The sequence below is a fragment of the Microplitis mediator genome, chromosome 7, assembly GCF_029852145.1.
Source record: "Microplitis mediator isolate UGA2020A chromosome 7, iyMicMedi2.1, whole genome shotgun sequence".
NCBI lineage: Eukaryota > Metazoa > Arthropoda > Insecta > Hymenoptera > Braconidae > Microplitis > Microplitis mediator.
In genome coordinates, this window is record NC_079975.1 from 22,243,432 (window position 1) to 22,256,240 (window position 12,809).

Below are 12,809 nucleotides of genomic sequence, written 5' to 3' on the forward strand. Positions count from 1 at the left end.
GATTTTCTTAATTATATTTTGACTCAGAGTTACTTGAAGTAACAGACCCAATACCAGATCCAGAATTAATAGCCGGTATTTTGATGATACTGAAGTTAGTTGACGTCTTATAATTTTTGGACTTTTTTAAAAACCAGAAATTAAAAAAAAATACTTTAAAAAAATGCACTTATAGTTTTTTTAATTTTCTACATGAGCATATTTTTTTTTTTTTTTTTTTTAATTTAATTGATGAAAAAAAAATCCGAAAATATTCGATTGTCTAGTAACTTTTGATACTGAAGTTAACTGACCTCTAATAATTTTTGGATTTTTTTTTAGACAATAAACCATAAAAAAAAAAAATATTTGAAAAAATTGCACCTGTAGTTTTCAAAATTTTCTCCATGTGCATATTTTTATTTTATTTTTTTGCAATTGATTTGTTGAGAAACAAAAACTCAAAAATTTTTAAATGGCTGCTAACTTCAGGATCATTTGAATTTGAATGTTAATTGAGCATTGGGTCTCTTTCCTCAATTGTTATAAATTATAAATAATTAAAAAAAAATCACTTAATTCAAATACCGAAGAACGCAAACCATAATTCTGGTGGAATTGCTAATAGCAGTGCAAAAAATGTTATCGATAACGAAGAAGTTGGTTTAGTTTCCCCAGAATTATCATACAGGTCACTTATCACAACATTGTTGAAAATTTTTCTCCCCTCCAGAGACTGGACTGGCCGGAAGTTATGAGTTAGTTTTTGTTTGCCAAAAGTCTTCACGTTTCTGAACGCTTCGATCTATTTTAAAAATTAAATAAATTAATTAATTAACAGAATATTTAATTTATTTAATGCGGGTCATGATAAATATGATATTTAGTAGGAGTTTTCAAATCGAATCCAAAAATTCTGATCCGCTTTCAGATATTCAATTTTTACTCAATGGAGAGCTTAGATTTTTGGAGTAACCAAAAGTAATTATCTCGTAGAGTAGTGTCTGAGTTCTATTAATCTCCGACAAAAATTTGAATTATTATAAAAAATGTCACAATTTTAATTTTAAATCCGTATAAGAAAATTTTTGAAATATTTGTAGTTTTGAATAATTTTACAAAATTTACCAATGATTCGAAAATTTATGAATAATTCAAAAACTCAAATAATTAAAAAATTTACGAATAATTCGGAAGCTCGCGAATACGGAAAAAAAATATAGGCGCTGCAACAGGATTTTCATGTTACAACAACAAGACACATCCTGTGGGAGCAACAGGACAAATTCCGATTACCTGACAATTGATCCGAAGACAATTGATCCGCGACAATTGATCCGTGGACAATCAATTGTCTACGGATGAATTGTCGCTAGGATCTATTGTCCACGGATCAATTGTAGCAGATTGATTGTCGCGGATCAATTGTCTTCGGATCAACGGTCATGCCACCCAAAATCCTGTTGCAGCCACAGAATTTTTCCTGTGGAATCAATGAAATAAGGAACGAGTTTCATATTCCAATTTTTTTTGTCAGTATAATAAAATTCTAAAATTTGAAAAAAAAAAAATTAGTTTGGGAAAGAATTCAAATTTCAAACAAAATTCAAATTTTTAAAGAAAGTCTAAATTTCGAAAAGAAATCTGAATTTTAAAATTTGAATTTTTTTTCAAATTTTTTAATTTTATTATACTGACAAAAAAATTTGGTATATGAAACTTGTTCCTTATCCTATTGTTTCCACAGGAAAAGTCCTGTTGCAGCGCCTATTTTTTTCCCGTGAACCAAGCTTACGAATATTTTGAAAATTTACGAATTGTTAAAAAATTTTCCAATGATTCGAAAACTTATGAATAATTTAAAAAATTCAAATTATTTGATTTTAAGTAAAAAATTAATAATCGTAGAATTCAAATGTCAAAAATTTTTTGGTAAAGAAAAATTTTATAGATATTTTTAAGTAACAGCCGGTTCCTCCGATTGCGTTAAAATAATTAATGACGACTGTACTCATTAATAATTATAAAATAGATTAAGAGACTCACTTGCTCATGAGTTAGTCGGAATGAGTCTTTGAAGTCAATCCATATGACAACTTCTGAACATGGCGGCGTAGTAAGAGACCCATGATATGTATAGTAATTAGAGACAATTATTTCACCCGGTAGTAATAATTTTTCGGGATTTATTGGCGCATTTAGTGTTATATTTGTGTTAACTTCTTCAATCATCGGAAGTGCTGCCACTAGAGGTTCATATGTTTCATTAAATTCGTCGACCTAAAAAAATGATGTACCATAAAGTATATAAATGTATGCAATAATTAAATTTAAAATTACCTCCACAAAATAAGCAAGAACTGCGAGACCATCGGAATAATGCATCGCGGCTTCCATTGATCCGTAAGTTTTTTTGTAAAAGACCGCGTGGAGTTCCATTGCGAATGCGCGATTATTTATACGATCTTCGGAGCCCTCGTTGTCGTCGGAACCCCAGTGAAAGTGCATTTGTTTGAAGACGTAGGGGTACGCATCCAAAGGACCTCCATATATTCTTACACGTTCCGGATCTTTGAATGTAATTGTTACTAAAAATATATAAATTTATTATTAGTGATTGCTTTCGATCGGTTATTAATTGATATTTTAATTACTCTACCATTCGTTAATTTTTATTTTAAATCATTTATTTTTTTGAAACCATATCAATACAATTCATGGAGGATTTATGGAAATCCATATAAATTTATATAGGAAACTATGAATTTATATGATCTATGGAAATCTACATAGAAAAGTACGTATTTATATAGGAAAGTATGGGTACTTGGATTTCTATATGGGAAACTATTAATATCTGGATTCCTGACAGAAAATCCATATGGGAAGCTATGGATTTATTTAAGAATCCATGAGAATCAACATAGGAAAGTACAGATTTCTATAGGTACCCATATGAGAAATTGTGGATACCTGGATTTCCGTATAGGCAATCCATATGGGAAACATGGGTTCATATAAAGATCCATGGGAATCAACGGTGGCACGACCGCTGATCCGAAGACAATTGATCCGCGACAATTCATTCGTAGACAATTGATCCTAGCGACAATATATTTATTAAAAACAAATTTTTTTTTTAAATTATTTTGTTTACACTTTTTGTAATTTTTTTTATTTGTGTGTGTATATTTTTAAAATTACACACACACACATATACACAAATCAATTGTCGCGGATCAACTGTCCTCGGATCAATTGTCAGGTAATCGAGTCAACATAGGAAAGTACGGATTTAAATAGGCAAGTATGGGTACTTGGATTCTTATATAGGAAACCCATATGGAAAACTATAGATTTATATAAAGATCCATGGGAATCAACAGAAGATTACGGATTTTTATAGGAAAGTATGAGTACCTGGATTCCCATACAAAAAATACATGTAAGAACTTGGATATCTGGATTCCCATATTAGAAATCTGTAAAGGAGCTTCGATACCTGGATTTCTATGGAAAAATTTTCTATGCATGGTGAACCAGGTATGCCCACATAGGAATCTAAACTAGATTCCCATATGGATTTTTGCATGGTTCAAATTCCCATAGAAAATGATTGTAAAAATCCCCATAGCAATCCATATTAGATTTTCATATGAATTTCGGATAGTGTCAATTCCTATGGGAAACCACCTAAGAATCTATATACCCTCTCCAAAAATTTCCATAAAATCTAGTCAAATGAGTCAAAAACCCCATAAAATCCAACAGACTTGTATTCTACTTGGATTCTGTGCGATTTTTGCTCCATTTCAATGGATTCTATGGGAATTTTTGGACAGGGTATAGAAATTTATGCTGGACTCCTGTAGGAAACTTTATGGGAAACCATAAAAAACGTCATATAGAAATCTAAGCTGGGTTTCTCCATGGATTTTTTTATAGAGAACTTAAATTTTTTTTTTTCCAGTCTATAAAATATTTAATTCACATAACTGAGAGTTGAATCTTTTGACGTTTATCTTAAACCCGCATTACAAAGAAAAGCTGCACTTGATAATTTTAAATGATAAATAAACACGTAATATTTAAATAATATAATCCCCATACAGGGCTGCGGTTATTTAAATCCTATAAATTTTAAACTAAAAAAAAAAAAAAATTACCAGTGTGCCCATTATTAGTAAGCGTCGTTTCTTGAGGTTCTTGAAGGCCCACAAATTTAAGAGAAGGAAATCTAACGTCCTCGACATCATGGTCTTCAATATTTATTGGTGATTGATGTTTTCCTTTACACGTTTGAAATTCTTTGTTCCAATATTGCGGTCCTGTAAAAAAATAAAGAAAAAATATGAGAATTATTTCTGCATGCAATTATAAATATAAATAATTCCTATCATAAGTAAACAAAAGTCAATGACTTTACTGTACCAAGCATGCCATCGTAACTGAAGTTGTGATGCCCCGATGATTTATCTAAAAAAAAATAAAAGTGTTTTTCATTCATTTATTTATAATTTTTTTTTTCTAAGATATTTCAGATATTTATTATAAAAAAAATGAACTTAATTTATTTGATATATTTATTGTTATTAAATAAAATAAATAATTCAGTAGCTGTCTTATTTGTCATCGGAAGTATGACAGTACTCATGACAAAGTAACTTCTTACAATATATATAATAAAAATGTACATATATATTTTTATATATTTATATAGACGGTGGACGTACGCAAAAACGTCATAGTCTCAATTAGTAAGTCTACATTCAAGTCCTCGACCTTCAAATAAAATTACGATATCATACTCATTATATTTAATATACATATATATATATATATATATAGTTAAAAAATTTTATATTTACTATTAACGTCAACGTAAATGTTGCAATCCCAATAAAAAAATTGTAAAATGAAAAAAATTTTTTTTATTTAAATACCGTGAGAATTTATTTGCTGCGTAAGATCCGTTAAGATTTTCATTGTTTTTAAACCAACGATCTATCGTTGGTTATCATTTTCAACAATCTTTGATATATTTATATATATATATATCATGTGTTAACAGACATTTCCTCTGTTTTTTTTTTTTTTTTTTTTTTTTTTTTATGAAATTAAAGTAATGACAATTATAAAAAATTTTAATGAGTGTAAATGTAGCAGACATCAGACAAATTTAAAATTATAAATAAATAGAGTAAATTTAAAAAAAATTAACATTTATAAAAAATGCACTTATTCATTTCTAAATTTTTTAAATGCGCATTGTTTTAAATTTTATTTTATTGATTATTCAGTATATTAATTAATAATTTTAAATTTATCTGATGTCTGTTACATTCACACATGATACTGAAATTAGCCAACGTCTAATAATTTTTGGATTTAAAAAAAATATATAAATTATAAAAAAAAAATATTTTAAAGAAATGCACTTGTAGTCTTTTAAATTTTCTACATGTGCATATTTTTAGTTTTTTGTTTTTTCAAATTTAAATGTTAAAAAAAAAATCAAAAAATTTTTAATTGTCTGCTAGCTTCAGTATCATATTCACGCTCGTAATGTAGCAGACATCAGACAAATTTAAAAATGTAAATAAATAGAGTAAATAATTTTTAAAAAATGCACAGAGATTTTTAAATTTTTTAAATGTGCATTTTTTTCAAATTTTATTTTATTAATTATTTTGTCTATTAATTAATCATTTTAAATTTGTCTGATGTCTGCTAAATTGCGAGTTTGAATGGAGCAGACATCAGATAAATTTAAAATTATAAATAAAAATAGTAAATAATTTTTTTAAAAATGCACTTTTAGATTTTTAAATTTTTTAAATGCGCATTTTTTAAAAAATTTATTTTATTAATTATTCACTCTATTAATTAATAATTTTAAATTTGTCGATGTCTGCTACATTGCGAGTTTGAATGGAGTAGACATCAGAGAAATTAAAAATTATCAATAAATATAGTAAATAATTTTTTTTTAAATATTTAAAATAATGCACTTATAGATTTTTAAATTTTTTAAATGCGCATTTTTTCAAAATTTTATTTAATTAATTATTAAGTCTATTAATTAATAACTTTAAATTTGTCTGATGTCTGCTACATTGACACTCATAAAATTTGAGTTTACTCGGTAATTTTTTTTCAGCATAAATTTATTTATTTACTCAACATATTTAAAAAAAAATATCACTAATTTACATAAATTTATTTGGGTATTTATTGATAAATTTAAAAATTAAAATAAATATTTATTTAAAATTTCGTTATATATGTATTCATATAGCAATTGATGATATTATCCTTCACCTAGTTGGCAAAAGACTCCAGAATAATATGAAATTTTATTGTCACGAGTTATCCTGTCCCATTATTATCAAGGATAATGAGGAAAACGTGTATTTATAAATAAAATTTATTTGATGTAATTGGAAACTGATTACAAGTTAAAAAAATATGTGTTTTTTTTTAAATCTAGATGGATCTTTGTTACACAATTATTATATAAATATAACATATTATTATATATATTAAAATACTACAGGTGGGAGATTATTGTTATAGTTATGTGATTCGGAAATTCGATTCTAAAATTACGTAATACAAACTTGTAATGTTATATATTAATTTTAATTAGCAAGTTATATATTTATATATATTTGTAATATGTATAATTAAATGATTAACTAAAAATAAGGATGAGTTTATTTGAGATATTAAACAGATTCGTCTTGTCAATTATTGATATGAGTGATCGACTGCAGTTTATATAAACTTGCGATAGTTAATTTTAATTATAGCGCTCATATGATTCATTTTTGTTTTAATTATAATAATAATGAGGAGTAATTAATTTTTTATTTTTGTTCTAGAACAAAATGTGAGTCAAAAGTTACGGCAAATTTTTTTATTTTACTGCAATTTTATGGATGAAATAAAAAAAAAGATAAAAAATTAACTGAGTTTTAATAGACGTTAAATATATTAAAATATACTGAGTAAATGTTTTGAGTGAAAACTTTTAATGGAGATCCGAAAGTATCTTACGGTAAATTTTTTTTTTTAACTAAAAAAAAGTGTGACGTCTATTAGGTAATAACCCAGTACCCTATCAAGGAACTAGTACCTGATCACTCATGTATTTGTATGTCTATATTTACTAAATATATATATAGGAAGACATTAAGTGATTGGTACTGGGTCTTCGACCTTTGATCTATTAAACTTTTTTTTTTTTTAAAGGAAATTGATGGATAAGAAAAATTTTATATGAAAAATCTTGTGATCAAAAATATATTTATAGGGAAAAAAAATTTTTAACTCAGAATTTTATACCTCGGTAATGGCTTGTTGTACAAATAAGCCCAGGATATATTTTTATAGGGAATTTAACGCTCTACAAAAAAGGTCTCTTATGAATTTTTGATAAATCCATCTGTTCAAAAGTTATTTGAGCTTCAAGTCAAATTTATAGTAAATTTTGATATCTTTTTACTTTCCCAGCGAAAATATCATACTTATCACAAAATGTCACAGGACCTTTTTTGTAGACAATTTTATTTCCTACAAGTTATCTTCGATAAAGTTTTTCAAAATTCTGCATTGTTTTCTAGTTATTACCATTTTAACATCAAGATCTTCAAATCGATCCGAACACTATTTTTTTTAAGAGCTTTACATTAAATTGGTAATAACTCGAAACCAATGCGGAATTTTGAAAAATTTTATCCTAGATAACTTGTAAGAAATAAAATTGTCTACTGAAAGGTCCTATGACATTTTGTGATAAGTCTGATAGTTTCACCGGAAAAGTAAAAAGATCTCAAAATTTACTATAAATTTGGCTTCAAGCTCAAACAACTTTTGAACCGGAGGATTTATCAAAAAATCATAAGATACCTTTTTTGTAGAGCGTTAAATTTCCTACAAAAATGTATCCTGGGCTTATTTCTACAATAGGTCATTACCAAGCTATAAAATTCCAAACTTAAAACTTTTTTTTCCCGTTATTTAAATGGGAAATAGAAAATCGCAACCAGGGAGTAAATATTAATATTAAGGGCTCAAATTTTAACAGGCTTCTTCTTTTATCCCGATATTTTTGAGTGTGTCCTTGACAAAAAAAATAGTCAATTTTTTTGAATCGGTCTAATATATCATAATTTAATAAACACAATTTGTCGTTTAAAAATTTTTAAAATAAATAACGAATGAGTTTAAATTTATGTCATGTAATGTAACTACTGTATAAAAAATTTACATTGTAAAATATACTATAATCTGATATATTTTAAAAGCTTTATATATCAAATTACATATGTAAACGTATGATCTTTTATATAACTGATTTTATTGTTCTAACATATTATTAATTGTATCAAAGGTTGTGAGTAAGATAAAATAAAATAATATATATATATGTACATATATATAATTTTACCGCAACATCGCATTTAAATATTTTATCATTAAATTTTTTTTATAATCCGGGAATTAAAAAAAAAATCAATCAGTTCCTTTTAACCTCAAGATAAATTTTCTAGACAAAGTAAATTTTTTTTTTTTTTAATTGACGGTCCCTTTAATTAATTAATGAAATGATTAATTAATTCTCAGTATTTATTTAAAGTCAAATCATTACTGTATTAAATTTTATTTATTTCTCAGAATCATTACCGCGAATTTACTCGTAGATTAATTTATATTCTTAACATGTATGCGTACATGATATCAAATAAAAAAAAAAATTTTAAACATGTTTAAAAATGCATGTAAGCATTTATGGTAAAAGGAAACAGCCTCAAATGAACTTAATAAATAATTACAATCATCAATCTGTCAGATTTATAATAACAGCAGTTAATTATTATTTCCTATCAATAAATGAAACTAAGGAGCAAAAAAAAACTAAAGTTATGTCATAATGTGGTGATGATTAATTTGAATAAATATTTTTTTTTGTATCACGGGTTTTTTTAAATCGCGCATTGTTATTTCTTTCTTTCCTACTTTGTTTAATTTTTTTTTTTACTACTTTACATGCATCATGTCGTGACGCTACCGGAAGTATAAAAAATATATTAGGATGACCGATGCACGAAGTGTATTATAGATTATATTATTAAAATATATATGAATAAATTAATGCTAATACTACGTGACTTTCTTTACTTGTAACAGATAAAGCTAACGGTCAATGGCTAACTTTGTTTTTTGTTCGATTGTGAAAAAATTTCCTGTTATGTTTTTTTTTTCGGATTTTGTGAGAAGATTTTACTAGACCATTTATCTTCTGACAGCTAAATTTTTTTTTTTTTTCTTATTCTACTTTTGCAGAAAATTTTTCTTTGAGATGTGACCGTTCTTCCAGGTAGAGTTTATTTTATATGCAGGTGCATTCTTTCAAATTTTTTTTTTTAAATGAAAAGATTTTTTTTTTATTTTTTAACAATAAAAAATTTTAATATGAATATGAAAATAAATTTGTTTTTAAGTAAAATGACTTTTTCAAAGTTCGCGGTATTGAATTTTTAAAACAAATAAATTATAATTAGTATATTTTTTTTGAAAAAAAATTTTACTCATTTACTTGTTAATTATTCATTCATTAAATTTTTTTTATAAATTTATTCAATTGACAGGTTTCAGAAATTTTTTTTTTCAGATGCAAATTTAATGAAATAATTGGTCAGATAAATTTAAAACAAAATTTATGTCTGTAATTTGAATTAAAAAAGTTTTTTATGTTGACGTTTAAGTCCCAAAATTTTTGATTATTTTTTTTTTAATTATAAGGCCGCATATTTAAAAAAAATCTAATTGCAAACAGAAGATACGGATTTAAAAAATAGATAAAATATTTTATTAGCAATGTAAGGACGTTTTTAATGGACAATTAAAAATAATTTTACTGTCTTACTGTTTAGAAACATGTAATTTAATGTCTGTAACTATTAATTATCTTAAATATAATTATCGCACTTGTAAATAAATTTAATTAAATGTTTTTTATCCTTTGATCCGAAATTAATTTTTAAATTTCAAATAAAAAATTCATAATTTATTTTTATCGATGAAAATTATAAGTAAAAAAAAATTCAAACTTACAAATAAATAAAAAAGTGATGAAAATAATTTTAAAATCCATTTTACACGAAATTTAAACGTCGTCGCACCTTCGAATCACCGGAGTTGAGTTCGAACTGTTGAGTTCGCGTTAGCTATTATATCGTCCGTCAACTCGCGATAGCACAAACACGAGTAAAGAAACGGGTATTATGTGCAATACAATACTCTACCGTCAGAAGTGTAGTGTAGGGATAACATAAAAACGATGAGGGGACCAAACATCATAACACACAAGTCATAACTGATGAAGGAAAGAATGTTGTAGACCAATGGGATTTTTTTTAGTTAATAATAAAAATTATAACTGTATTTAATTGTGGGGGTGATTGATGTGTCTGATTAATGTCGGAGGGTGAAATAAAATGAAATGATTTTTTATTCATAATATAATCTAAGATTTTATTTAAATAATCACGCTCATTTAATTATATGAGGTTTTTATTATTATGGAGTGAAGTCATTTTATTTTTATTGATACGTTTATAAATTATTATTATTATTGAGGGAACTTTTACTTTTTTACAAAATCGTATTAAAAGTAAAGATTTTTTTAAATATTAAGGTAAAAGCCCCCTATACCAGCTCAGTACCATTAGTCGCTCACTTTAACTGCCCGTGTAAAAAAAATTCCAAAAAAGTTCCGCATGTGGAACTTCTAAAAAATGAGACAGATTAGAACTTCGAATGGAACTTTTTTGGAACGTTAGTAATTTTGATGGTAAAAAAAAAGTTTTTATGAGCAATTTTAAAGTCAAAAAAGGACGTTCTTGGAATTTTTTTGGAATTTTTTATGGATGTTTTTTTTTGTTCTATAAAAAATTCAAAAGTAGTGATTTTTGAACTATTTTGACATGTTTTTGGAACGTCTTTAGTCTACAAAAGATGCAAAAGTAGTGATTTTGGATACTTTTTTTAGTTCATAAAAAAGTCAAAAGTGGTAATTCTGGAACTTTTTTGGAATATCTGTATAAAATTCCAAAAAAGTTCCAAGAACGTCCTTTTTTGACTCTAAATTTGATCATAAAAACTTTCTTTTTACCATCAAAATTACTAACGTTTCAAAAAAGTTCCATTCGAAGTTCTAATCTGTCTCATGCTTAGAAGTTCCACATGCGGAACTTTTTTGGAATCTTTTTGGAACAAATTTTTTTTACACGGGTGTTTAACGCGATTTTTATAATTTTTATAAAAAAAAATTACAACTAAAAATGTTATTATTGATAAATAATTATTTGTGAATCTAAATATATTAAAATATGATGTATCAAATGGTTTTATAATAGATTATAAATTTAAATTAAATGACTGTTTTCAAAATCGCGTATAGCCGGGCATTTTTTACTTTAACGTTCATTCGTTAGATTAAATTTAGGGTACGTCAAATTTTTTTCGAATTGTTATAACTATATCTTATTAAATATATTTTTAAAATTCATGAAATTTTATATTATGAAAGAATAAAGTAGTATAATTTATAAATTATTTGTCCAAATCAATAAACTTATCATAGTTTAATTGATATTGTCTTTGAGCGACTATAGGGCCATGTGTTGGTCGAGTAATGGTACATGACAACTTTTAGTGAGCGACTATGGGTACACTCAAGGACCTTATTTAAAAAATTAATAATAATTAATTATCAAGATTATTCTTCAAATTTAAATTTTATTCTAATACTCGAAACTTCAAAAAATAACTATAAAAAAAAATATGGTTTTTCATTTTATTTATTAATTTATATAGAGTGATTTAATCTCACTCCAATAAAAAATGAGCGGGTATAGGGGCTTTTACCTTAGTCTATTTTTTTTTTCATTAATTTTTATGTTAAAATATTTTTTTTTTGTCAAAAGAAGAAAAATTAAAATTTTGAAATTTGTTATTTTATTTTTGGACTTGGAGTAAAAAAGAAATTGATGAAAAAAATTTAGTCTCTCATTTTGGTAAACAAACTTATAAATTAATTTAAAAAAAAAGTTAATTTGTAAAAAATGATAAATTGTCATTCAAATTAATGATAAGGATACACGGGAATAAATTTAGAAATGATATTGTGGTGGCATAAAAAATGATATCGATAAATATTTAGATATTCATAAATTTTTTTTTAAATATATGACGAAGTCTGAGTCACTTGGATTAAAAACTTAAATTATAAAAATTTTTCCTCATCAAAATTATTCCTTAGCTATGTAGAAAAAATATATATATTTACAGTCGACTACTCGTTATAAGCCTGCTCGTAATAAAACTCTTCCCCTTAATCGGGAGTTACTGAGTCCAAAAAACTTCCCCCACTTAATCACTCTAAGGAGTTTCGTACCGGAAAGTCCGTTATAAGCCTCCGTAAAAATTGTCAAAATTATAAACTAAGAGTAGGAAAAAATATCAAAATCAATGATGAAAATTTACTATCTCTTCGCGGAGAATAATTTAATCATCAATGAGTAAAATATAATTTATTGTTCATAATTGTAATGATGAATGACATTCGAAGCTTCTGTTACAATTGAAAAGTTTTATTGAGCATTAAGTTCCTCAACAAAATAATTGTTATTATTATTACTGTAATTAATACCGTTATCATTATAATTTTTTGCATTGTAATTATTATTAGTGTAAAAAGATAAGTGTTTATTTTAGCGCGATAAGCAGCAGTAAAATTGGGATAGTCGCGTATGTAACAAAAC

The 12,809-nt window shown here is 25.7% G+C and overlaps 1 protein-coding gene across 1 annotated transcript; it reads right to left on the reverse strand.

The window, feature by feature from the left end:
- Positions 1-120: 120 nt before the first annotated feature.
- LOC130672524 (carbonic anhydrase 2-like) lies at positions 121-10,266 on the reverse strand. The gene is made up of 6 exons (XM_057477186.1): positions 10,099-10,266; positions 4,411-4,455; positions 4,146-4,307; positions 2,320-2,567; positions 2,026-2,259; positions 121-784 (listed from the first exon to the last, which is right to left on the reverse strand). The coding sequence occupies exons 1-6, from the start codon at positions 10,136-10,138 to the stop codon at positions 560-562; spliced, it is 954 nt and encodes a 317-aa protein (XP_057333169.1). The 5' UTR covers positions 10,139-10,266; the 3' UTR covers positions 121-559.
- Positions 10,267-12,809: the final 2,543 nt, after the last annotated feature.

Excerpts from the sequence above, each read along its gene's own strand:
- LOC130672524 (XM_057477186.1), bottom strand. The coding sequence starts at position 10,138 with ATGGATTTTAAAATTATTTTCATCACTTTTTTATTTATTT. Across the intron at positions 2,568-4,145 it reads TACTAATAATGGGCACACTG|TAACAATTACATTCAAAGAT; the intron begins GTAATTTTTTTT and ends ATATATTTTTAG. Across the intron at positions 2,260-2,319 it reads TTCTTGCTTATTTTGTGGAG|GTCGACGAATTTAATGAAAC; the intron begins GTAATTTTAAAT and ends TCATTTTTTTAG.